The sequence below is a fragment of the Leucopleurus acutus genome (assembly GCF_964270905.1).
Source record: "Leucopleurus acutus genome assembly, chromosome: 6".
NCBI classification, from domain to species: Eukaryota; Metazoa; Chordata; class Mammalia; order Artiodactyla; family Delphinidae; genus Leucopleurus; species Leucopleurus acutus.
Window position 1 is genome coordinate 56,546,420 of NC_139149.1, and position 27,685 is coordinate 56,574,104.

Sequence of the window (27,685 nt, forward strand, 5' to 3'; positions counted from 1 at the left end):
ATCACTGGAAGACAGGAGGTAAGACAACCACAAGCTTTGCTGTCTGAATGCGAACTGAATAACAGATGCACAGTGACCAATCACCAAGGACTTTGAAAGAAGAGACATGATGGGTCACTGACCTTGATTCTCATCTGTTATTTATGTAGTGATTTGTGGACTGAAGGGCTAGAGGGCGAAATTTCTATTTTATGCAATTATTCACAGTTAATTTACCATAGTAATTGAAATCTGAACTCTGTTTGAAGGATTGGTGTTATTTAACAAAATGGTGGTAACTGAAATTCATGCATATTGGAAACATTCAAAGAAAAGATTGTCCATGTATTTTTATACTTGAAAATCTTTTATTAGTCACCTCTTAAGCTTCTCTGCAACAAAAATGTACACAAATTAGAATTTTAACTGTTTTATGTCCTTGATTCTTAAGTAGTAAAAAAATTCTGAGCTGATTAACATTACAATTATTACTATAATTGATCAAACAACATAAATATGTTTAAATCAAAAGTAAAAATTTATCAAATTATTTCAGTCTGATGAATTGGGCTATTTTCCTTTCATTGAGACCATATATCTTTGGCTGAGTATTGTTTTCTGCTGGCATGAGACAGAGTTTAGGATCAGTAATATTCCTGTTTTTCATTTCTATAGATATAATCCCTGAGAAACTGTGTTCACATAGACAACTAGATGGGAATGAGAGGAATTTTATTATAGCAGTGCCACTCATTTTGTGGATTCTTTCCAAGTTATTTGTCAAAAATGCTCTTTAACTTTTGTTGAAAACAAGGAATTGGAAACATTCTGACTTGTGAAAGCACTTAGCACTTACCCAGTCATCAGAATGTTTTCTTTATTTTCCCAGAAGCATACCAAAAAGGCTTTGCCAAGACATAGCAACTCCAAGGCAGCCACATATACCTACCTGTGCTGGTTGTATACTGTACAACTCCTGAGACAGTGTTCACATGGCACTCTACTTGAATGGAATGAGCTGGAATTATGCAGTGCACAACTTAACACAGCTGTATGTGGTGGCCTTATAAATTATACCTATTTTTTTTTTACTTAACACCAACTTGTTCTATCCAGTACGTTAAATGAAGTACACAAAATTTTCTGTATATACTGGCACATTTACATATATTGATCATGATTATCACAATTAGCATACCGAACATTTAATGACATAGCAATACTTAGTGGAAAGATGTATTAATAAGGTAAAAACAACAAATAAAATAGTTATTTTTAGAAACCAAGTCTTTTGAAAAGCCCAGTATGATGTCAAAAGGACTCCAACTCCATGCCAAGCTCAGTATCTGCCAAGAGTCTTTATGTCTCATCTCCACGGTGGCTCTTTATTTCCCTAAGACTTGGATTCGCAGATGGCACACTTGTTTTCTTGAACAGTGTCATTAATTTATTTAACTTATGAATGCTAATTACATGTTTCTGAGTGCACCAAATCTATTAGCATTTGCAGTGGTCTTTTTGATAAAGCATGTGGTAAAGAGGAACTGCTCCTGCCCATACCCTTCAGGACCTTCTCTTCTCTTGGCAGGTTGAAGCAGTCTAATACATACTGATATGCACTTTTTGGGGTCTTTGTTTTTTTGAGATATAATTGACGTATAGCCCATATACACTTTTAAGCAATAATTCACAACCAGGGAACATCAGGCAATGGAAGCAAAAGTATGAATTGGGTTCTGCAGCAATCTGAAATAACAGAACAAATGACAATATAGTGAATTCCGTTATTCGAGAATCATTTATTACATGCTGTTATGATTCTAGAAGCCCCTCCTCTGAGTTAGGTAGAGCCTATATTTACTATACATCAAACTTGGCACCATAGCCACAAACAGCCATTGCCACACTTCAATGACAACCATGGAAAGAATGCCCCATCTTCAATCAATCGCAATTGTGTCCTTGAATGACAACACCAACAATAACATCACTATCCATGAAGGACAAAGTGTCTGTAATTACAGTTAACTACAAAGTTCATGATTTTTGAAGAAATGTTAATAAGATATTAATTTCCAAATTGAGGTTGTAATGGAGAATTAAGTGTAAATATCCTTTCATTATAATAGTTAACATTTATATACCACATCCTAAGTGCTTTCACTGTCATAATTTTATCTTTCCAATATCCTTATGTTAGTTGAGAAAGTACTGATATTTTCTGTTTTACAAGAAGTCAGAAAACTCAGGATCAGAGAAGTTTAGTTAAGCTACATGATTAGATAAGTGGCAGAGAAGAATCTTAACCCTGAAACAAAATCTCATATACTTTTCTTCTCTACTAAACTGTTTACCAGATGTTGAGATAGTAAACCTTTCATTTTTCTTCCATTTTGGGTCCAACATACGTTCTTCTTCTTCTTTTTTTTAAAAAAAAAAATATATGTATTTATTTAGCCTGCACCGGGTCTTAGTTGTGGCACTTCAGGATCTTTGTTGTGGCATGCATGCAGGATCTAGTTTCCCAACCAGGCATCGAACCCCACCCCCCTGCATTGGGAGCGCGGCATCTTACCCACCGGACCACCAAGGAAGTCCCCAACAGTATGTTCTTCTAATTGTGCGAAAGGATCACCTGATGCCCTTGACTAGAATGCAGATTCTAGTATCCCACATAATTCAGTTGAGGTGGTCTGACATGTGGCATTAAAATAAAATCACCCAAATGAGAACGGAAGCCATTTATTCAGATCTTGCTATAGCAAGAGAGTCAGGACCATCATTTGCCTTTGATAGAAGCTCAAAGGCAGATAGGGGAGCGGGAAAGCTTTATAAAAGTGGAAAAAAGGGGAAGGTCTCAGGTATACGTTGGAGGTTGTTGGCCTGGGAAAGCTGGAGTCCAGCTACTAGAATCAGAGTATTTTATGTGATTGGTATGAGGAGCATATTTGGCTTTCTCTGACTGGTCCCAAGTTGAAAGTAGGGGTAAAAATAGGGAAGTTGGCAGTCATTGACCACCTCCTTACTGTTCTGGTGCAATTGCTGCAGAAGTTGTGGTTTGGCTTCCTGGACTTCTTATGTGGTTCAGAGTTCTTTTGTCATATACAGTCTGGCCATTGTCTGTTTGTATATTGTCTCTCAGACCATATTCTGAGAAACACACTGGGCCTCTGGTGTTCCTTTCATCCTGTTCTCCTTCCTCCCTTAAGCTGGCTAGACTATAAACTCCACGCGAGCTATGGACCATCTTTCACCACGCTATTACCAGTGCCTAGGCACTCAGTAAAATCTTGCATATGAATGAATGGTAAATGAAAATATTTGATATTGCCTTTTGTAGGAACAAGAACATGAACTTTGTGGTGTAGCATATGTACGTCTTGATTGGACTGGCTGCCACCAGGAAGAAAGGCTGGAGGCTGCTCCTTCCAGCTACTCTGTTCTAAATACTGTAACCTGAATCCCTGGCCCTGGCTGCTCTCAGTTTTTCTGAAAGCTCCAAGTTCACCCACAGTGTACACATCAGGCCCAGGGGCTTCCCCAGCACTCCTCCAGAGTGCTCTGCTGGGGGCAGGATGGAGTTCGTGGGAAAGCGGCAACTACTTCTAGCATTTTGAAGGCAACCTGAACCCCAGACCTTTAAGTTTGCTGCATTCTCTCCAACCCCGACCCCCAATTCCACTCCACCATTAGGGCCTGGGCTGGGGAGAGCTACTGAAAGAGGGAAAAGGGGGCCCCCCAGCCCCCATATATGGTCCTAATTCAGGACTTAGAGCGTTTGTCTAGAGAGAAAACGCTCGGCAGTGTCTGTGTGTGGGGTGGGGATGGGGGACAGGTCCCGGGAGAAGTGCAGAAGCTAGCAGCGCGGGCGGTCTCCTCCGGGAAGCCGTCCCACCTGCTGCCTGGGAGCCCGCCGGGGAGGGGCCGCAGCCACGCACCCGCGCACCCACCCCGCCCCTGCCCGCAGCGCGGCCCCGCCAGCCGGGAGTTCCCGCGAGCTGCCCCGCGCCCCAGGCGCGTGGGGGGGCCGTTCGGTTGGAGGCGGGGAGCAGCCGGGGCACCAAAATAGGAGCCGCTTGTGGGCTGGAGCTGCACTAGCAGGCAGCCTCCGCCGCGCCTCTTCCAAAGATGGTCAGAGGGTCCGGAGGCGCCCCCGCCCCCGCTCGCCGCTAGCCCGCGGGCCCGCAGCGCGACCTGGAGCCGCCGCGGGAGGTGAGTGCGGGGCAAGGCCAGCCGGCGGGGAGCTAGCGGGGCCGGGCGCGGGGGAGCGAGGCCAGCCCGCGGCAGAGGCGCGGAGACAATGGCCGCGCGGGCGGCGGGCCGGGCCGAGCACGGGGCCGTCAGCGGCGCCCTCCCCACACCTGTGCGGCGTCCCGAGGTGGAGGGACGCGGGCGCCCGACCCGGCGGCAGCGCGCGGCGCCCTCGAGGCGAGTCCCCATGCCAGGCCCCCGGGCGGGGCGGTCTCCGGGCGGAAACGCTGGCCGGGGGCCGGGCGCGCGGCGCGCGGAAAGCCCTGCGGCAGCCGTGGAGGGGGCACGCGGATGGAGGGGCCGCCGTCCGGCCGTTTTCCTTTCCGTTCTTCCTTGAGCAGAAAGGCACAGGATTTCCCTTTTCCGAGATTTCTTCTATCCAGTTATATTTCGATCATCCCTTTTCCTGGCATCTCGATTCGACTTGTAAGGGAGACGGAACTCGGGGAAAAGGTTGAGTTGGGGCCGAGCCGAGACGGCCAAGGTCCAGCCTCGAGTGGGGTGACCTCTTGGACACTTGGTTTGCCAAGTGGGGGCTCTCTGTAGGACCGGCAGCTCGGGGCAGATTTCGGAGACTGGGTGAATGGGGTAGCAAATCAATATTTCTTCTCGAAAGGACCCCTGAGCAATCCGGGGGCCTCATATCAGACTCCGAGCTACCCTGCATTGAAATTGACCATCATATAAATTATGAAATAGTGTGTCCACATCTTGCATTTGTGACAGAGTGCTGAACTTAGTCTAGTTTTGTATATTCGATGCTAATCAATCATTATAATGACAGGAATATTTAGCATTGATTATGAGGTAATGCGCACAATTGAAAACACGTTTATTGTTTCATATTTATTGCAGCCATGGCTCTAAAAGGACAAGAAGATTATATTTACCTTTTCAAGGATTCGACACATCCAGTGGATTTTCTGGATGCATTCAAAACATTTTACTTGGATGGATTATTTACTGATATTACCCTTCAGTGTCCTTCAGGCATAATCTTCCATTGTCACCGAGCTGTTTTAGCTGCTTGCAGCAATTATTTTAAAGCAATGTTCACAGCTGACATGAAAGAAAAATTTAAAAATAAAATTAAAATCTCTGGCATCCAACATGATATCTTGGAAGGCCTTGTAAATTATGCGTACACGTCCCAAATTGAGATAACTAAAAGAAATGTTCAAAGCCTGCTTGAAGCAGCAGATCTGCTACAATTCCTTTCAGTAAAGAAAGCATGTGAGCAGTTTTTGGTAAGGCACTTGGATATTGATAATTGTATTGGAATGCACTCCTTTGCAGAATTTCACGTGTGTCCAGAACTAGAGAAGGAATCTCGAAGAATTCTATGCTCAAGGTTTAAGGAAGTATGGCAACAAGAAGAATTTCTGGAAATAAGCCTTGAAAAGTTTCTCTTTATCTTGTCCAGAAAGAATCTCAGTGTTTGGAAAGAAGAAGCTGTCATAGAGCCAGTTATCAAGTGGACTGCTCATGATGTAGAAAATCGAATTGAGTGCCTGTATAATCTACTAAGCTATATCAACATAGATATAGATCCAGTGTATTTAAAAACAGCTTTGGGCCTTCAAAGAAACTGCCTGTTAACCGAAAATAAGATCCGATCTCTCATATACAATGCTTTGAATCCCATGCATAAAGAGATTTCTCAGAGGTCCACAGCCACAATGTATATCATTGGAGGCTATTACTGGCATCCTTTATCAGAGGTGCACGTATGGGATCCTTTGACAAATGTTTGGATCCAGGGAGCAGAAATACCAGATTACACTAGGGAGAGCTATGGTGTTACATGTTTGGGACCCAATATTTATGTAACTGGAGGTTACAGAACGGATAACATAGAAGCTCTTGACACAGTGTGGATCTATAACAGTGAAAGTGATGAATGGACAGAAGGTTTGCCAATGCTCAATGCCAGGTATTACCACTGTGCAGTCACCTTGGGTGGCTGTGTCTATGCTTTAGGTGGTTACAGAAAAGGGGCTCCAGCAGAAGAGGCCGAGTTCTATGATCCATTAAAAGAGAAATGGATTCCTATTGCAAACATGATTAAAGGTAAGTGCAGATTGTGTTTATTCTGTAATTTTTAGGTGTTTGAGGTTAGGCCAGGGATCTCTCAGTTCTCTCACAGATAACATTAAAAAGAATTTATCACTTTGGAGTGCTACCTAGGAACTATAGTGGCTTATACAAATAATGTTACACAGAATGTTCCAAGTGAAAATATAGTATAGCAGTCCCCAACTTGACTGAGAGTTATATGATCAGAGTATGCTACCCAGGCTAGAAAAGAAATATTATTTATATAAGAAAACAGTATAATTCATTCTTCTTATTCTACAGCCTGTTTTGAATCTACATCTTGCTTTGAGTCTTAAGAATTTATATTTAAATCAAAGGCTAAATGAAAAGAGAAAGCTGGGTAGTTTTATTCATGTTTAATTTTCTATTTTTTTGCTTGCTCTTGACATTGAAGCTTTTTGATTCTGCTTTTAAATATTCAGCTTTTTTTCCTCTCATCATCTGATCATCTGTCTTTGAAAAGGTCTTTCATTGAAACCTTGAAAGGTTTGGTCCCTATAGGGTGTAACAACTTACATTCTCTCAAAAACTAGAGACAAACAACCTCTGCTCTTTGGAATTCCAGTCTTGTCTTAGAGGGAAAAGGAGAGGGGAAGGTCCCCTACCTCCCACACGTGGCCCACACAGTGGCTATTGGATCTCAGCATCTGTCTGATAAACACTGTATTTTCTGCTGTGTTTGGTACTAGATTAGCCTTGTCTTTCTCTCCCACTGTAAAAAAAGTTAGGCTAGAATCTCACTTATTTCATTACATTTATTCATTGGTGCTGGGGAGGTGCACACAAACTGGTACGTTGTTACCAAATTTGAGTCATTTTATTCCAGATGTTTCTTCCCAGGCCTTTCTGTTTCTTTTTTAATGCTAGTGGGGGTGTGGGAATCTGACCTGGTCTGGGAATCTGACCTGGTGTGATTCTTGGATGAGAACAGGAAGCCTGAGAGGCAGAATGGCCTTGTGACCAGACATGCTGCTTCTGAAGTCAGACTGCCTGGATCCAAATCCTGACTTTCACCTCACTTGCTGGTGAGCTTGGGCAAATGGTTTAATCTCCCTGTGCCCCAGTTTTGCCATCTGTACAATGGGGGTCACAATATTACATAGCTTAGTTCTGAAAGGATTAATTGAGTTTATTCATGTGAAGTGCTTAGAACCGTGCCTGGCACAGAGTAAGCACTCAGTAAGTGTTAGGCATTATAGTCATGAACATCTTATAGAAGAACATGTCAGCTTTGACAGGGCAGAAATATCTTTCATATGCAATTACAGCCGCTCTCCTGCACGTCCGAAGATTGCGAAGTAGTTGGCAGGTTGGGAGAAGGTGGCTTGATGCCTGCTGCAATAGCTGCTCTGGTTTTTGACTCTGCCAGAGCTTGACCCCCCCAATTTACTAATTCCCCCAGTCCTCTCCCCAGGGCGGCTCTTAATGTCCTGACTCCTTTCCTACAAAAGAAGCAAGGAAACTTCAAATATTTTAGCAGCTGTTGTAAACCTGGATATATTTCTGCCTCTGTTTCTTAATGATAAGATCACAATTTCAGTGGTTCTTCAGTTTAGAGTATATTTCTTTGAGGATTGAAATGTATTACTTTACTGAAATGTTGTTAAATCATGTGCGAAACAGTGCTTTCTGAAAAGAAAATGCTGCAATGGTGTATCCACTGTAAAGAAGGCCACACGTGTTCTTGCCTTAGCCTTGAGTGGAATGGAAGACCCTCGTATGCTGAAGTCTTCCCCTACTCCCCAGCTGGGTCTGAAATTCCAGAGTTTTATACTTTTTTTTTTTTTTTTGCGGTACGCAGGCCTCTCACTGTTGTGGTTTTTCCCGTTGTGGAGCACAGGCTCCGGACGCACAGGCTCAGCGGCCATGGCTCACGGGCCCAGCCGCTCCACGGCGTGTGGGATCTTCCCGGACTGGGGCACGAACCCGTGTCCCCTGCATCGGCAGGCGGACTCTCAACCACTGCGCCACCAGGGAAGCCCCAGAGTTTTATACTTAAGTTTTGATTCCTGATTATATCTGACCATCCCAGGGAAGGGTAACACTTTTGTCAGTTATGTGCACTTTTTGCTAGTACTGGTTCTGATGGGTGGACTCATGCTGAACTTTAAGTTTCCCATTTGTCTCTAGAAAGGATAACGCTATGTTCCCCAGTTTGTTTTATTTGGTAGCCATAAAGTGAACTAGGAGCTTTCCCTGGTAATGAGCACCTAAATTGGGCAGAGTCAAATTTCAAATTCATTTCCTTTTTTAGTTTACGGGTATACAGAGAAGAAATAAATACTCGGCTGTTTAGAAAGTCCTAACTTTCTTTCCCCCTCATCATAACTGCCCTGCTTATAAACTCACTCTTGTTTTGGAGTAGAAATGCACAGGGAGATTGAACTGCACCGGCCCATCTAATAGGCTAAGTAAAAAGTTGGTTGAAAGACTTAAAACTGACATTTTCAACTAAAACGAGCCTCCTCATCTTTCTTCCTCACGTCTTCTTCCCCTGCTGAATCCATTTCTTCCTTATTTTTCTGTGGCATCAGTGTTTCCCAGTTTTCCAAGCTCAGGACCTCAGAATGAGTCTTGTTTGTCTTGGACGCAGTCAGTCATCAAGGCCCATCTGTTCTGCCGGTGTCTCATATCTTGGTATCCTTCCCTCTGACTCAAGGCCCAGTCTAAAGTCAGGCCCTCAGTACTTCGCACCTGAGCCAATACCTAGCTCTTTCTGACTCTTGCCCTTCCACTCCTGTAGTCCCCCCCTTCCTCTCTTGAAAAACCTTAAAAGTCCTGCTAAATTAAGTCCATGTTTCTTAGTTGGGCATCAGGATCCTTTGCCGTGTGGCTTCAGTTTACCACGTCAGCTTTAATTCCCACACGACAGCCCCAGGTGTGCCACCTGCCCTGCCCAAGTGCTGGGAATCAAACTCAGCTACGTGACATTGTCCAATAAGCACTCACCTTTCCCTCTGCCTAGAATGGCTTCATCTCACCTGTGCCTGCCAAAGGCTACCTACTGAGGCCCAGGACAAATTCTGCCACTGCCTGCCATGATTCCCTTAGTCAAAGCAGTGTCTCCTTGCTCTGAACATTCATAGGCGTTCTCTACCCTGTGTTCTAATTAATTGTGTAAATGTCTCACCGCTTTTAAAAAAAGGTGCAGGGAGCCTTTTTTTTTTTTATTCTTCTATCCTTCATAGCATCTAGCACAATGCCTTGCATCTACTGTCAATAATAACAAAAGCAATAATAATCTTAGTCCAATATTCATTGCAAAACCGAATGAAAGAGCAATCTGAAGATGTGATTTTAATTAACACACAGGCGTGGGAAATGCTACTGCCTGTGTCTTACATGAAGTTATCTACGTCATTGGCGGCCACTGCGGATACAGAGGAAGCTGCACCTATGACAAGGTCCAGAGCTACAATTCAGATATCAATGAATGGAGCCTCATCACCTCCAGTCCACATCCAGGTAACAAATTACTGTCTCAAATAGTACATGATGTTGTGATGCATCTTATCAGCATAAGAGATGGCTAAAAATGGGCTGGAAGTAGAAAGTGCTAAATTTGTAGTAGGCTACACATGGGTATAATTAAAGGCTCAAAATATTCACATGTTCATCTAACAATAATCACAATTAGCTATTCCAACTAGATGACATCTACAAATACTTTCCCTAATGTCTTTACATGACACATATTTTAAGTCTGTGTGGTTAAAAGAATTAGTTTCTTCATAAATTTTTTTTTTTTTTTTGCGGTACGCGGGCCTCTCATTGCTGTGGCCTCTCCCGCTGCGGAGCGCAGGCTCCGGACGCGCAGGCTCTGGACGCGCAGGCTCCGCGACCATGGTTCACGGGCCCAGCTGCTCCGCGGCATGTGGGATCTTCCCGGACCGGGGCACGAACCCGCGTCCCCTGCATCGGCAGGCAGACTCTCAACCACTGTGCCACCAGGGAAGCCCCATAAATTGTTTTAATGAGATTCTTTTTTTGTGTTTCCTATTCCTCAGTTATATGCTTTCTTTCATTTACTACATGCATTGTATAAAACACAATTTTTATTGACAGTTAAAAACCACTAGTCTGTGAAATAGTTGGGAAGGATACCTGTTGATTCAGTTCAGCAAGAAATGATTTTTTTTTTAGAAGCATGTTCTTTCTGGGTTTCAGTAGCTATTAAACACTTACTCCTGTGATGTGCAGGGCCCTGTGTTGGCCTTAACAGTTGTCTACCCACAAAGAATGGCCTGCCTTCTATGGTGTCCTTTGTTCTTTGACTTGTCTCTTTGGGTAGAGCTCAGGGGGAAGGATAAACCTGTTACAGTTACCTGGTTAAGGTTAAGCCATCTGATTAAGGTTTTTTTCATTAGGAAAGATTCATATCACCATATCACCATACTACTTTGAATCATTTTCCATATAGCATCCAGCTTCTGTGTGAGTCACTGGAGAGCATAGTTGGAATTCACGAGCTTGAACCATCTGAGAGTAATAATGATAGGTAACCTTGAGCACTTTCCATAGGTCAGGTACTGACTGAGTGCTTTGCATGTAATATTACCTTAAATTCTAACTACAATCCTGTAAGTATTGTTTACCCCTATTTTACATATTTGTAAAGGCTTAGAAAGGATAAATAGCTTTGCCAAGGTCACACAGTTTGGAAGTGGTGGATCAGGATTCAAAGTCAGGCAGTTTGATTGCATTGACCTGTGCTATGACCGATAAGCAATCTGCCTGTCCATAAGGGAACAGGCTCTCCTACTTTTGACCAATGCAGCTGGTTCCACCATACATCATATATGGCATCTCACGGTTCAGAGGGAGCACACCTGAATCTGGTGCTGTCTCCATATACCACAGGACTTACACAAGGAGGGACTTCAGCCATATGCTGTCCTGGCTCTGAAGACATCTTAGAGGCAGACTTTCGTCTCCGAGTAGTTCAGATGTATTATCCCAGACTCCCCGCAACTTTCTGTGATAACTAATGAAATTATAATAGAAAATAATAATAACTGTCATACTGAGTACAGGCATACCTTGTTTTATTGTGCTTCGCTTTATTGTTCTTTGCAGATATTGCATTTTTTACAAATTGAAGGTTTGTGGCAGCCGTGCCTTGAGAATTCTATCGGTGCCATTTTTCCAACAGCATTTGCTCACTTTGTGTCTTGTCACATTTTGGTTATTCTCACAGTGTTTCAAACTTTTTCATTATTATTAAATTTGTTATTGTAATCTGTGATCAGTGATCTTTGATGTTCTGTTGTAATTGAATTGGCATTTTTTAGCAATAAAATATTTTGAAATTAAGGTATATTCAGTTTTTTTAGACATAAAAAATATGCTATTGCACACTTAATAGACTACAGTATAGTATAAACATAACTTTTATATGCCCTGGAAAACCAAAAAATTTGTGTGATGCTTTACTGTGATATTCACTTTATTACCGTGCTCTGGAACCCAACCTGCGATATCGTCAAGGTATGCCTGTAATAGCTAACATTTATTCAATAAGTATGTACCAGGCAGTAACTATTCCAATACTTTTATCTGTATTAATCCTTTGAAACCTCACAGCAATCCTGTGAGCTAGGTACTGCTACTATTTTATAGGTCACTGAGGCACACAGAGAGTGAATATATTGCCCGAGGTCAGCTAGCTAGGGTTTGTTGTGAGATTCAAATCCAGGCAGTCTGGCTGGGAGCTCATGCTCTTAACAACTACACTGTTACTTCATTTGATCCTCATGTTAACCTTATGAGTTAGATACTTCTCTGACTTATCTTTACAAAGAAAATGTAACATATGAAAAGTCAGATTAACAAATCAGAGGGCAGTTGTTTACATTACAAACTTAATTTATATTTCATAAAGAGATTCCTTTAAAAATAAATGTCTCGAGGGACTTCTGTGGTGGCTCAGTGGTTAAGAATCCGCCTGCCAATGCAGGGGACACAGGTTTGATCCCTGGTCTGGGAAGATCCCACATGCCGTGGAGCAACTAAGCCCGTGCGCCACAGCTACTGAGCCTGTGCTCAAGAGCCCACAAGCCACGACTACTGAAGCCCGTGCGCTTAGAGCCCGTGCTCTGCAACAAGAGAAGCCCACACTCACTGCAACTAGAGAAAGCTGGTGCATAGCAATGAAGACCCAATGCGGCCAAAACTAAAATAAGTAAATTAATTAATTTAAAAGTAAATATAGAAATGAAGGTCTCATACTTAAATTGGGTATAGCTTGTTAGCTGCTTGAAAGAGAGTTTAAAAGGTAGTGAGACTTAAGCCAAAGTATGTAAAGCCATGGCAAATCAAAAAATCAATTAGAAATGAGTATTAGGATTCCATATGGAGCATTTTGAGTCACATTGGACATTTTCCTGACATAATGTGAGAAACGAAGTTATCAAATTAGCACCCTACGTGGTATCTTCTATTTGGCTCTCACAGTGTTCAAAATATTTTTTAACTGGCTTGTTACCAATATTTAAAATTCAGGAGATTTCAAATAAAAATCATGATTTCTGGCCTTTAGAAAAATTGCAAGATCTGGCAACCTTGGATCATATTCCTTCCTGGCAACAATTATTGGTGCCAAGTAGTGGCTGTTCCCTTTAGATGAGGCTTATATGCTCCATTTCACCACAGTCTCTTCCATTCTCATCACATCATAGACTTGGGAGGCCTGTGCTGCTGTTTTTCTTACCCCTAGCCCGGTTCATTCAGATAGTCTGTTATCTCCTTGGCCCTGGAAGGCATTTACACCTACATCCTCTGAATTATAGCAAGTTATGCCTCTTATGCATTTTAGGAGCACCTCCTGAAGAATGTAAATGTCAGTCTTGAGTCTACGTTATAGATACGTAGCTTAGACCACAAAGAAATGACTACTGTTATTTTTATTTTTATTTATTTATTTTTTAACTGTTATTTTTAAAAGGTAATCTAAATGTTATCTTTTTTCTTAATGCTTTTAAGGGTGGTTGCTTTGTATAGTTGAAAAACAGGGGACTATAATCCCATTAAATTCAAGATAACATTTATTGAGACCTTACCTTGGTAAAGATACCATTCTATCAAAGATGATTAATTTTACTGCCAGAGGAACTCAGTATCTAGTAGTAAATACACATACATAACAGGAATACAAGACAGTCTTACAAATAAGTGCTACTGAAATTGAGGGTAGAGAGAGCTTCAGTCTAATTAAGGGGACCCTGACAATCTTAGAAGGCTTCCAGGCGTAGGCTGTTATGATTTGGGCCTTAAGGAATAGCTACAATTAAGGAAGGTAGTTTTTGAGGAAGAGCGCTCTGGCAGAAAGTTAGCCAGTGAAGGAAGGCTGAAGGGAAATTTCCAGGTTCATTCCAGTTCCTGGGAGTAAAAATATATTAATGAGATGCAAGAGGGTAGGATGAGAGACTGGATAGGAGAGTTCAGTTGAAGAGCATGTCATGGAGGGCTTTGAATGGCAGCCTGGAGAATTTTAAAATAGAGAGCTTAAAGTTTTCAGAGCAAGAGAATGATGCGTGATCAGTTCTAGCTTCAAGAAAAGAACTGCTTTGAGAATAGACTGGGAGAAAGATGGCAGGAAGATCTTCTAAAGCTATTGTAATAAACCAGGTGAGAAATACTGAAAGCCTGAAGTGGTAGGAGTAGAAAACAGGCAGGTGCGAGGAATGTTACAGATTCACCATTGATTGAATGGTAGTGATTGCTCCCTTGGGTGATTGGACATTGGTGATGAGGACGAGAAAGGAATTGACAGTCATTCTAGGCTCTCTGGCTGATTGACTAGGAGCATTGAAGTAGCAACCAGTGGGAGGGGAGAAGAGGAGAGATGATGAACTCAGTTTTGTAGTGAAATGTCAAGGACCAGTTAGATAACTCAGAAGAGCCGTCCAGCAAGCGATGGGAAGTGTGGTTCTGCAGCTCAGGAGGAAGAATGCAGCTAAATACAGAGATCTGTGAATTGTTTGCTTAGAGATGATGACTATGTGTGGAGGTGAATGAGATGCCTTGGGAGGTTGGGACCAACAACACAGTAGTGAGCAGAATCTTGGGAAACAGCATTAGTTAAAGGATGAGCTGAGGAAGAAGAGTGCATGAAGAACCCGGGAGAAGCAGTAAGTGACAGAGAGGGAAAATCCGTGGAGAGCTGTGTCCAGTGGGAACAACGTTCTCTCCTGGCTTTGCTATTTATTTACTTGTGTAATCTTGGGCAGCAGCTTAAGCTCTTGGGTCTTACTTTCTAGCAAAATAAGGAAGTTAGATTAGATAAGCTTTACAGGTCTTTTCAGTGAGAAAAAAAATCTTAGGTAAAAATCTTAAAGTATTTCAATGGATATTGAATACCTGAAAATATTGTGGTTGTCTCTGAATCCCTACATGGCTTTGTTCCTATCACTCATGTAACACTGAATACAGACTGCCATGTATTTATAGTGCATATTTGTGTGTAAACTCTTTGGAGCCATGACAGATGGTGCTATTCCTCATACTTGGTTTGAAATTGTTCATTCATTCATTCGTCCAACATATATTTGCTGAGTGCTTCCTGCTTACTATGGACAGTGCTAGGAGCTCAATAAACAAGACACAGTCCCTTAGCATCAGTAGCTTCATAGAGTGACCAACAAGAAAAAAGGCAGTTATAGCTGAGGAAGTTTCCATCAACTATAACAGAACATTATGTTGCATTTGGGTAACAGGGGAAGAACTACCGGGAATTTATTTATTTATCTGTTTGTTTGTTTGTTTGTTTATGGGTGCGTTGGTTCTTCATTGCTGCATACAGGCTTTCTCTAGTTGTGGTGAGCGGGGGCTGCTCTTCATTGCACTGCGCGGACTTGTCGTTGCAGTGGCGTCTCTTTCTGTGGAGCACGGGCTGTAGGCATGTGGGCTTAGTAGTTGTGGCACACGGGCTCAGTAGTTGTGGCTTGCGGGCTTAGTTGCCCCACAGCATGTGGTATGTTCCTGGACCAGGGATGGAACCTGTGTCCCCTGCATTGGCAGGCGGATTCTTAACCACTGTGCCACCAGAGAAGCCCACTTTATTTATTTTTATACTTTTAAAAAATTTAGATATAGTTTATGTAAAATATTATGTAAGTTTTAGGGGTACAGCATAGTGGTTTATAATTTTTAAATTTTTTTATAGTTAAAATTTTTTATACTCTATAGTTATTATAAAGTATTAGCTATATTCCCTGTGTTGTACAATATATCCTTGTAGCCTATTCATTTTATACATAATAGTTTGTACTTCTTAATCTCCTACCCCTATCTTGCCCCTCCTCCGCTTCCCTCTCCCCACTGGTAACCACTAGCTTGTTCTCTATATCTGTGAGTCTGTTTCTTTTTTGTTATATTAACTAGCTTGTTTTATTTTTTAGATTCCACATATAAGTGATCCCATGCAGTATTTGTCTTTCTCTGTCTGACTTATTTCACTTAGCATAATACCCTCCAAGTCCATCCATGTTGTTGCAAATGGCAAAATTTCTTTTTTATGGCTGAGTTGTATTCCATTGTGTGTGTGTGTGTGTGTGTGTGTGTGTGTGTGTGTGTGCGCGTATTATATATATATCACATCTTTTTTATCTGTTCATCTGGGGTTTTTTTGCTTTATCATTTTTTTAAAAATTATTTATTTATTGGAGTATAGTTGATTTACAATGTTGTGTTAGTTTCAGGTGTGTAGCAAAGTGAATCAGATACATATACATATATCCACTCTTTTTTAGATTCTTTTCCCATATAGGCCATTACAGAGTATTGAGTAGAGTTCCCTGTGCTATTTAGTAGGTCTTATTAGTTATCTGTTTTACACATAGTAATGTGTATATGTTAATCCCAATATCCCAATTTATCCCTCCCCCTCTTACCCCCGGTAACCATAAATTTGTTTTCTACTCTGTAACTCTATTTCTGTTTTGTAGATAAGTTCATTTGTACCCTTTTTTAAGATTCCATATATAAGTAATATCATATAATATTCATCATTCTCTGACTTACTTCACTCAGTATGACAATCTCTAGGTCCATCCATGTTGCTGCAAATGAATTATTTTGTTCTTTTTTATGGCTAATATTCCATTGTATATACATACCATATATTCTTTATCCACTCCTCTGTTGATGGACATTTAGGTTGCTTCCATGTCCTGGCTATTGTAAATAGTACTGAAGTGTACATTGGGGTGCATGTGTCTTTTTGAATTATGGTTTTCTCTGGGTATATGTCCAGTAGTGGGATTGCAGGGTCATATGGTAGTTCTATTTTTAGTTTTCTAAGGAACCTCCATACTGTTGTCCATAGTGGCTGTACCAATTTACATTCCCACCAACAGTGCAAGAGAGTTCTCTTTTCTCCACACCCTCTCCAGCATTTATTGTTTCTAGATTTTTTGATGATGGCCATTCTGACCAGTGTGAGGTGATACCTCATTGTAGTTTTGATTTGCATTTCTCTAATGATTAGTGATGTTGAGCATCTTTTCATGTATTTCTTGGCGATTTATATGTCTTCTTTATAGAAATGTCTATTTAGGTCTTCTGCCCATTTTTTGATTGGGTTGTTGTTTTTGATATTGAGCTGCATGAGCTGTTTGTATATTTTGGAGATTGATCCTTTGTCAGTTGCTTCATTTGCAAATATCTTCTCTGATTCTGAGGGTTGTCTTTTAGTCTTGTTTATGGTTTCCTTTGCTGTGCAAACGCTTTTAAGTTTCATTAGGTCCCATTTGTTTATTTTTGTTTTTTATTCTCATTACTCTAAGTGGTGGATCGAAAAAGATCTTGCTGCTGTTTATGTCAAAGAGTGTTCTGCCTGTCTTTTCCTCTAAGAGTTTTATAGTATCCGGCCTTACATTTAGGTCTTTAATCCATTTTGAGTTTATTTTTATATATGGTGTGAGGCAATGTTCTAATTTCATTCTTTTCCATGTAGCTGTCTAGGTTTCCCAGCACCATTTGTTGAAGAGACTGTCTTTTCTCCATTGTATATTTTTGCTTCCTTTGTCATAGATTAATTGATCATGAGGATATAGCATTAATATACAGAAATCTGTTGGATTTCTATATGCTAACAATGAACTATCAGAAAGAGAAATTAAAGAAACAATCCCATTTACCATTGCATCAAAAAGAATAAAATACCTGGGACTAAACCTTCCTAAGGAGGTAAAGACCTGTGCCCGGAAAACTGTAAGACACTGATGAAAGAAATTGAAGACGCTATAAACAAATGGAAAGACATACTGTGTTCATGGATTGGAAGAATTAATATTGTTAAAATGACCACACTACCCTAAGGCAATCTACAGGTTCAGTGCAATCCCTATCAAAACACCAAGGGTAGGGCTTCCCTGGTGGCGCAGTGGTTAAGAATCTGCCTGCCAATGCAGGAGACATGGGTTCGAGCCCTGGTCCAGGAAGATCCCACATGCTGCGGAGCAGCTAAACCTGTGTGTCACAACTACTGAGCCTGCACTCTAGAGCTCGCAAGCCACAACTACTGAGCCGGTGTGCCGCAACTACTGAGGTGCCCTATAGCCTGTGCTCTGCAACAAGAGAAGCCACCACAAGAAGAAGCCTGCGCACCACAACGAAGAGTAGCCCCCACTCACCACAACTAGAGAAAGCCCGCACTCATCAACGAAGACCCAACGCAGCCAAAAATAAATAAAATTAATTAATTAATTAATTAATAAAATACCAAGGGTATTTTTCACAGAACTAGAAAAAATAATTTTAAAATTTGTGTGGAAGCACAGAAGACCCCAAATAGCCAAAACAATTTTGAAAAAGAAGAACAGAGCTGGAGGAATTGCTGACTTTAGACTATACTACACAACTACTGTAATCAAAACAGTAATGGTAGGGCTTCCCTGGTGGTGCGGTGGTTGAGAGTCTGCCTGCCGATGCAGGGGACACGGGTTTGTGCCCCGGTCTGGGAGGATCCCACATGCCGTGGAGTGGCTGGGCCTGTGAGCCATGGCCGCTGAGCCTGCACGTCCGGAGCCTGTGCTCCGCAATGGGAGAGGCCACAACAGTGAGAGGCCCGCATATCACACAAAACAAAACAAAACAAAACAAAAAAAAACCAGTATGGTACTGGCACAAAAACAGACATGTAGATCAATGGAACAGAATAGAGAGCCCAGGAGTCACTTTATTTTAAATATTTTTACTGCTATAGAAAGATTGAGATACTTCTCTTAACATAAGAGTTGCAAATTGAGGATTTTTTTGTGAGATTTGAATAAGTTAAGAAAAGCTTAATAAGCTCATTGTTGAATCATTTATACCAACTGATGTTTTTGAATCATCATTAATTTTCACAATAACCATTTGACAGAATGACTCATAATTTATACAAACAATGTGTCACAAGTACTCAAAAACAACTAAATCCTATAAAAATTCTGCATGTGTATAACTGAAAGGTAATAAATGGGTTTTCAGAGGTAGGAGAATTCTTTTATTCTTGGATGTCAGAAACCAGAGAACAACAATATGGGGACTCAAAGCAGAAATACCCGTCTTCTCAGACTTTTCCTTAGGCTTTGAAACCTAAATAGTAAGAACTTTACTGATGAGAATTTGTCTTCCCTACTTAAAGGGCAAATCACATTTCTGATTGTACATTCTTTCTTTCTAAAGAAGGCCTTATAAGCTTTTCTTCCACGAAGTAATGGGGGCGCATATTTGGGCACAGAGGGTACAAGGTACAATTCATTCATTGATTCAACAAACTTTTATTGAGTCCTTACAAGATGCCAGACACTTGCCATCCTTCAGTTGGGAGTGGAGTGGTGGGCAGGACACAGTTCTTGTACTGTCAGAAGGAAGAGAGAGACTGTAAACAGGAACCACGTCAGATTATGAGAAGAGCTACAGAGAGAATTAAAAGAGGGTGATGTGGTAGAGATGCCTGACCAGCTCCTTCAGGTTGGATGATCTGGGAAGGCCCTCTGAGGAGGTGAGAGTAAGATGAGACCTGAATGACATGGAGAAGGTAGCTGTGCAAGGACCTGGGAAAAGAAGGTGTTCCAGACAGATGGAACAGCTCAGCAATGGCAAGCTAAATCTTCATTTATTCGCCATAGTATTAGTGCCACTGACAACTCCTGCGCTTTCTTCAGGTCTGCAGCTAGAAGTATTTAAGTGTAATCTAATGGTCGATACTTCCAGAGAAAGAACTCACAGGCTGAGAGCGATATTAGAACTGAGGGCGTGGAAGAAACAGGGCTGGGACTAGGGTCAGGCAAGTGACCTGTGCCCTTGAGGCACAGAACCGAAGGAGTTGCTCGGAAGGTGGAAGAGTCTCCTCCTGTTTTGTGCTCTGGGCACCTCACTTGCCTTACCCTAGTCACAGCCCTGGGAAGAAGGGAGAGGAAGTGAAGTTGCCAGAGATCCTGGTGCCTTTAAGAGCCAGCAGGTTTGGATGTGGAGGGGGAGATAAAACGGAAAAAAATTAAAACGGCCTGGAAAGCTGACCCCCAAGAGGTGGACTCCCAGCCCCAGGACGCAGACCTCACACGGCAGCCCTCGGCCTTTGAGCACCTTCCACAGCTTCTTAAGGTCACAGACTGTAGTTCCCCACTAAACTGGCTTATATTTCTCTAACTTCTTGTGTCTTTAACTTGACCGGCAGTGTGAGAGAGGCAAGCGCCTGTGGCAGCAGATACTGTACAGGGTTAGCTGCTAAGACCTGAAGGACCCTACACCAGTTACCTGGGATGTCTTCATGGCAGAGGGACTCTGCTGCTACCACCTTTTACACATAGGCATAGAGAAAAAGGTGCCTGTGCTGGGAAGTACCCGGAAGGGTAGTGGTCAGAGGATGAGTTCCTCCCGGCATCCTGCAAAGCCAGTTTAGGGATAACCTGAAAGACAGTGGCAGGAATAGGTAATCTGAGTCTGGTGATTGGGAGTGGATTTTAAGGCTCCGTGTTGTGGTAGTATGTGCTGGAAGCAGAATGTCACAACTACTCTATTTTTGTATGCTAAATTGTAAAGCATTATTATATCACCACCCTAAGGTATCTCTTTTGCTTGTTATCCTAATAGAAATATGCTTTTTTCTTTTTAATAGAATATGGATTGTGTTCAGTTCCATTTGAAAATAAGCTCTATCTAGTTGGTGGACAAACTACAATCACAGAATGCTATGACCCTGAACAGAATGAATGGAGAGAGATCGCTCCCATGATGGAAAGGAGGATGGAGTGTGGTGCCGTCATCATGAATGGATGTATTTATGTCACTGGGGGGTATTCCTACTCAAAGGGGACATATCTTCAGAGCATTGAGAAATATGATCCAGATCTTAATAAGTGGGAAATCGTGGGTAATCTTCCAAGTGCCATGCGGTCCCACGGGTGTGTTTGTGTGTATAATGTTTAAGTCCATAGAAATGACCAAGTAATCACTGTTTCAGGGTGTAGTGAAAAAGAATGTAGGGTTTGGAGTGTCTTACTTGTTATTGTGGCCTGGCACACGTTAGGTAAATTCTCATGCCTAACCCCCACTCTACACCCCAACCCTGTGATTAATGGTCAAGAAACATCTTATGTATATTTACAGTTGAATCAGTGGGGTTACTACCTTTAATCTCTGCTCATCAAAGGTGATCTGGAACACTGGACACTTGGTAAAAGGTGAAACGTCTTTGCAGTGAATTTTTATCTCCTGGTAGCATCAACACTGGTGTAGGTCAAAATCATTCTGTGGAGTGAAATATTTCTTATGACGGTGTAATAGTGTACATTAATGTAATGTAATAGTGTACATTAAAGTTCCATTTAGCTAACAAGGAATTTGAAATATAAAGAGGGAATATTCTCTACCTCTACAAAATCAATGCTTAAAAATCTTTTTTTACCTTTAGAATTATTTAGAATGGACTTAAGTCTAGTGTTTTTCCTTTGTAGTGTATATTATTTATAGTTATGATTCTTTATTTACTGACTACCAGAGATATACAAGATGTTGTGCAAAAGAGTATTACTATTCAGAGTTTACAAACTAAATTTAAAAGAATGGAAAATCTGAAAAATTGCAGAGGAAAGAGTTGAATATTTGTTGATCCTAAGAGCTATTTTTAACTTTCAGCTTTGATATAAATTGCTAGTTTAGGTGTCTTTAAGCATATCAGAAAATCCTCTTTATTCATAAGTATAGGTACTTGTCTGCATGTGAAATTGAAATTTAGAGCCAGAAAGCATGTAGAACATTGTGATACAGTAGAAAATACATTGATGAGAAGAAATTTGAATTCATTTTCCACTAACTAGATTTTGTGACTTGGATTGAGTCACCTAACCTCAGTTAGAACTTCCCTTCCCATGTACACTGGCTCTTTGGGTGACAGATATGCCTAGATATGGATCCCCACAGCTCTTGGAGTAGCCAGAGGTGGCCTGGGTAGCTGAAGCTTCAGGGCCAGAAACATCTTTGTTCATTTTCTCCAGTGTGCCTACCATATCACTTTCCATGTGTGCCGTAACTTGACAAAAGTTAAGAAGCGTAGCTTAAGTTAACTCATCTAAACTTTTAGTAATCTGTTAGATCATCTACCCACACTCTTCATTTTTTAAGAGACAATAATTATTTTTAACTTTAAGTATGTAAGTGTAAAACTACCTAATTTTTATGAGTTATTTTTAAATTTTAGAAAGAACCTGTTTAATACATTCGTTTAAGAAGGCATTTTAAACAGATACAACCCTTTGGGAACACAATATGGCACTACATAGAAAGCCATAAAAATGACCATATTTTTTCCTCATAAATTCTACTCCTTGATTTGTAACCTAAAGAATAACATACAAACAAAACAAACAAACAAAAAGATAAATGCATGAGGTTGTTTATGTCTGCATTATTTACAATAGCGAAAAATTGGAAATAATCTAAATGGCAAAGAAGAAAGTGGGCTAATAAAAAGAGTGAAGCCTTATACTGCCATTAAAAAAATTGTTTGGAAGACTGTAGAAACATGGGCATGTCTGTGATATGGTAAGTAAAATAAGCACAATATAAAATGGTATGAACACTATCATTGTGTCTGTAAAATCTTTATGCATGTGGAAAGTAATATGCAGAAGTGAAATTCATTGTGTTAGTGTAGGGGGATATGGAATGATTTTTAAATTATTTAAATGTTTTCCTTTAATATTACTTTGTATTTTCAATAAAAATAAATAAATCATTGCATACGTGGTAAAGCTGCTTGAATTTGGGCCAGTTGAATTGAAGAACAATTGAGTTTCTGAATTAGTGAAGCAACTGAATTCCAGAGTATTTCAGTCTGTACTTGAATTACAGAATATTTTATTGCTCTCAAGAACATTTGCATTTAATGCTGAACCAGTAATATGTTATCCAGTAGGGCTTTAGAGATCTCTTTTATGAATGGATGAGAACAATTGGAATCACTTTTGCCTCCTTTCTGCTTATCTAGGTCCTATAAAGTCCAGCCTCTGGAAATTCTTTCCTGACTGTTTCAGCCACAGTAAAACTTTCATTGTCACATTTAAAGAATTTAACATTTATATATGCATGTTACGTCTCTTGGCTAATTTTGAGATCATGGATCCCATCTTATTCTTAAGGATCTTGAAAATAGTTTGTGATCTCAGGCATTTAATTTCCAGCTCCTATTTTCTATAACATTCTTTTTTTGTTCTTGATATATGCACACAAGAAAGAATTAAGAAAGGTAAACATTTCGGTCAGAATTATTCCAAGTTCCAAATCACTGTTGTATGAATGAAAAATATTTTACTATAATTAAATGCAGGCCATTGCTTTGGGAGAGCAAACACTATTTTACAAAATAATTAAAGTTGTGGAGATGATTTTAAGTATGACTTAATTAAGAGGACTCCAAGTGTCCACATTTTGAAAGTTGCTGTTTCTCAGAAGTCTTATTTTTAGTTTTTAGCTACAACTGAAATAGGATCAATATCTAGGGTACTTGCTTAAAGGCACATTACCCTTTATTTTCATATGCATAGAAAAAATTTTTAGGTCTCTTAATTTATAAGTTTCCCATCCATCTTTTCTTTTTTTAACTCCTTGCAATTTAATTGTTGAAGAAGCTAGATCATTCATTCTGCTTTCCCAGAGTTGAGATTTTACTGATTGTGTTCCTATTGTGTAGTTTAGCACGTTCCTCTGTCCCCTGTGTTTCCTATAAGTTGGTAGTTAGATCCAGAAGCTTAATCAGATTCAGGTTTGATTTTTTTTTTTTGGGGGGGGTCAAAATTACTTCACAGGTGGTGGTGTGTTCATTCATCAAAAGACATAATTGTCTCTTTCTGATGTTGGCAGCCATAGATGCTCAACACCCAGATCCTTAATTCACTAGGGATTGCAAAATGGTGATTTCCAGTGCTCTCTCTTCTTGGTGTATTTGTTGAAATACCTCTATAAAGAAAAACCTTCCTTCACTTACTAGTTGTTTACCCAGAGGTATAGTTTGTATAGGAAAGGTAGAAGAAGTGCTTGATTCCTAACTTTATGTACCAGTTTGCAAAATGAATAGTTGTTAGCATCCTTCAAAGGTGATTTATTAGATTTATTGTTTTTTATTTTTTTAAATATTTATTTATTTATTTTTGGCTGCGTTGGGTCTTCGTTGCTGCGCACGGGCTTTCTCTAGTTGGGGCGAGCGGGGGCTACTCTTCATTGCGGTGCACGGGCTTCTCACTGCAGTGGCTTCTCTTGTTGCAGAGCACGGGCTTTAGATGCACGGGCTTCAATAGTTGTGGCTCATGGGCTCAGCAGTTGTGGCTCGCGGGCTCTAGAGCGCAGGCTCAATAGTTGTGGTGCACGGGCTTAGGTGCTCCGAGACATGTGGGATCTTCCCGGACCAGGGCTCGAACCCATGTCCCCTGCATTGGCAGGTGGATTCTTAACCACTGCGCCACCAGGGAAGTCCCTATTGTTTCTTTTAAATTGTTTTGAACTCATGGATTTAAATGTACTTGGCGTCTTTCAGTCCATTGCAGTTACTCTTACTGATGCTCCGTTTATCATCTTGAACCAGTGAAAGGCTCTGCAGAGTGCTTCCCAGAGTTGTTCCCTTTTGGCACAGGTCCAGTAGTTTTTGATAGCTTCTTTGCTGTCTGGTGTGACCAGCTACTCCTGGCTCATCTTGTGCATTTCCCGCCTCAAACCTGGAATCAGCCATTTCTCCAAGCAGCCCTGATTTCTTTCAGGGAAAAATGGTATTTCAAGACCATCGTCTGGATGCTAGGGATGCTTCCTGCTACTAGATTGTTTCTTGTTTCTAGGCATAAAATTAAAATACATAACAATAAAAATACTAAAGACAGAAGAGGGATAATTAGAGTTAAATTTTTCTAAGGTCCTAGCGTCGTCCGGAAGTGGTAAAAGCACCACAGGGTATTCACCTAATCTCTTCTATCCCAATATCTGTAGCCCCTTTTCCCACAGAAGGTATTCTGGTTCTCAGAGTTACCTAGGAAAATAAAATTAAGAAATCACTTTGTAACATTTGTTTTATTCCACATCTCTCTCTCCATTTTTCTCTCTTTTCCTCTCTCTCCCTCTCTGTCTCTCTCTCTATCTCCCCCCAACACACACACACACACACACACACACACACACACACACACACACCATTCTCAGAATAACAATACCAACAAGCAGTTTGGGTATGAATTTTCAATAATTTTGGACTTCTTCAAAATTCCAAATAGAAAGTAGATGGGAAGGTGAGGTTGAAACTGGCTAACTACCACCTGAGACTTTACATCAGACAGAAGGAAAGAATGGTAAGGAATCCCAGCCAGGAACTCTAAACATACATAAAAAATAAAGTTATAGAGCATTTTGTTCTTCATAATTTTTGAGTCTTTGAAATACCATCCTTGTTAAGAGTTTCTTTCTGCTTTTCCATCCTACAGTTTCTAGCAAAAGGCATTTATTTTTGGAGGCTCAACCAAGAGCTTATAAGAAGACTTTTTCAGATAACATTTCCCCCTTGTTGGCCTAATAGCAGGTCCAATGGACACAAAAGACACATACAATTATTTTCCAGTGTTGTTAAGTAGGAATGGAAACCCAAAGTTATTGGTTTAACAATGTATTTATGGTCTTTTTTATCTTTGCTTTTAAAAGAAGTTAGGAAGGCAATGTGATGGAGTCCATAACCTTTGTCTCTTAATCAAGAAGAAAGTTCTCTAAAAAGGTTTGGGGCAGGAATTGCTCACAGTTCAGAAGCCCCACTGTGTCCATGCATTGCCTCAGCCCCACCAAAATCACAGCACACACTTGGTTCACAAAATTGTTAGAAAGTTTAAACCAAAATCGTGCCCAATATAAATTATCATTATCCTCTTGGCTGGACACAAGTTCAGTCTTCCAGTGCGTTTTGTGCCTTGTATTTCCTATTTGTGTTTTTCATCTGCGCACCTGTAATATTTTGAAAAGTAGTTCTAACTGGGCTTCTTTCCATAATGACATCCGCCTTCTGTGAACCTGTGTTTTTACCCCATAAGTTATAAATAAAGATGTTCTTGGCCATTGCAGTGAATGAGCTGAAGCTTTGAAGTCTTTTTTCAATAAGGAAACTCAAAGTTTTATGAGAAAACAACTGCGAAAAGGTAACAAAACATCTGTGGAAGTAGCACAGCATCCCGTCTCATAAATCTAGGATCAGAAACTCTCATCAGGATCCTTCCCTTTTCTTTCCCCTTTCCTTTCTGTAAAAACTAAACATTTAGAATAATTTAAGTTAAGGGAAAGGAGAGCTGCCCACTAAGTTCTCCAGTGTCCTGTTCTCTTCAACTTGTAGAGCAGCTTTAGTTCTGGTCTTGGAGGATAGTTTGCACTCATTTCTGTTTGAGAAATGCCTTTGCTGATGAGCAGATAAATCCCTGCTGACTACAGAAGCAATATAGTCTACGAGACACTGTGATCATGTCACTCCTCTGTGCAGTTCCTTGTGATGTCTCTCCATCTTATTTAAAGTCCAACTGTCCTTCCAATAGTATGCATGTGTGCTGTTGTAGACGGACACAAAAATGGATAGCCACATGCTCAGGTAAAAGCTCAGAGTCTTGTTAAAAACAGGAAGAAGGGGTTAACAGATACTGGGACCATTAACGGTCTCTGTCAGATACTAAAATGCTATAAAGCCACTAAAATTAAAAATCTGGTGTGTTATATTTCAAAATAAAGAAGCAAGGTTAAAAACCTGAGGTACTGAGACGTGAATAGAAAAACATCATCAGAAAACCTTCATCTTATATTACATTTTCATATGTGTCTGGGTCTATATTCATGCTCACATGGACGAAGTTTTTTTTTTTTATTGTAGTATAGTTGATTTACAATGTTGTGTTAGTTTCAGGTGTATGGAAGTTTAAATTAGTACATTTATCAGGGCAACCGGGAAAAATGTATCAAAATTACAAGTGCAAATACTTCTTTTACCTTTTTTTAATTGAAATATAATTAATTTACAATGTGTTAGTTTCAAATGTACAGCAGATTGATTCAGTTTTATGTTCTTTTTCAGATTCTTTTCCATTATAAGTTATTACAACATATTGCGTATAGTTCCCCGTGCTATACAGTAGGTCCTTATTGTTTGCCTATTTTGTATGAAGTAGTGTGTATCTGTTAATCCCAAACTCCTAATTTATCCCCCCCCACTGCTATCCCCTTTAGTAACCATAAGTTTGTGTTCCATGTCTATGAGTCTATTTCTGTTTTATAAATAAGTTCATTTGCATCATTTTTTAAGATTCCACATGTAAGTGATATCATGCTATTTGTCTTTCTCTGTCTGACTTCACTTAATATGATTGTCTCTAGGTCCATCCATGTTACCGCAAATGGCATTATTCTTTTTTACAGCTGAGTAATACTTCATTGTATATATACCACGTCGTCTTTATCTAGTCATCTGCTGATGGACATTTAGGTTGCTTCCATGTCTTGGCTATTGTAAATAGTGCTGCTGTGAACATTGGGGTGCATGTATCTTTTCGAATTCGTGTTTCCTCTAGATATATGCCCAGGAGTCATGAGCATATATTAAAAATCTGGTGTGCTATATTTCAAAGTAAAGAAGCAAGGTTAAAAACCTGAGGATCAGATTGTTGGATCACATGGTAACTCTCTTTTTAGTTTTCTAAGGAACCTCCATACTGTTCTCAATAGTGGCTGTACCAGTTTACATTCTCACCAACAGTGTAGGAGGATTCCTTTTTCTCCACACCTTCGCCAGCATTTATTATTTGTAGACTTTTTAATCCTGGCCATTCTAACTGGTGTGAGGTGATACCTCATTGTAGTTTTGATTTGCATT

At 40.5% G+C, this 27,685-nt stretch overlaps 1 protein-coding gene across 2 annotated transcripts in view; it reads left to right on the forward strand.

Moving 5' to 3' along the window:
* The window catches only part of LOC309962777 (kelch-like protein 23), a 39,217-nt gene extending 16,753 nt beyond the window's left edge, over positions 1–22,464 (forward strand). For both annotated transcript variants that reach the window (XM_082840759.1, XM_082840760.1), the window contains 3 exons: positions 5,086–6,300; positions 9,640–9,792; positions 20,432–22,464. In XM_082840759.1, coding sequence (XP_082696885.1) covers positions 5,086–6,300; positions 9,640–9,792; positions 20,432–20,742 — 1,679 coding nt within the window. In that variant the 3' untranslated portion in view covers positions 20,743–22,464. The remainder of the gene's footprint in view (positions 1–5,085; positions 6,301–9,639; positions 9,793–20,431) is intronic.
* The last annotated feature ends 5,221 nt before the right edge of the window (positions 22,465–27,685 follow it).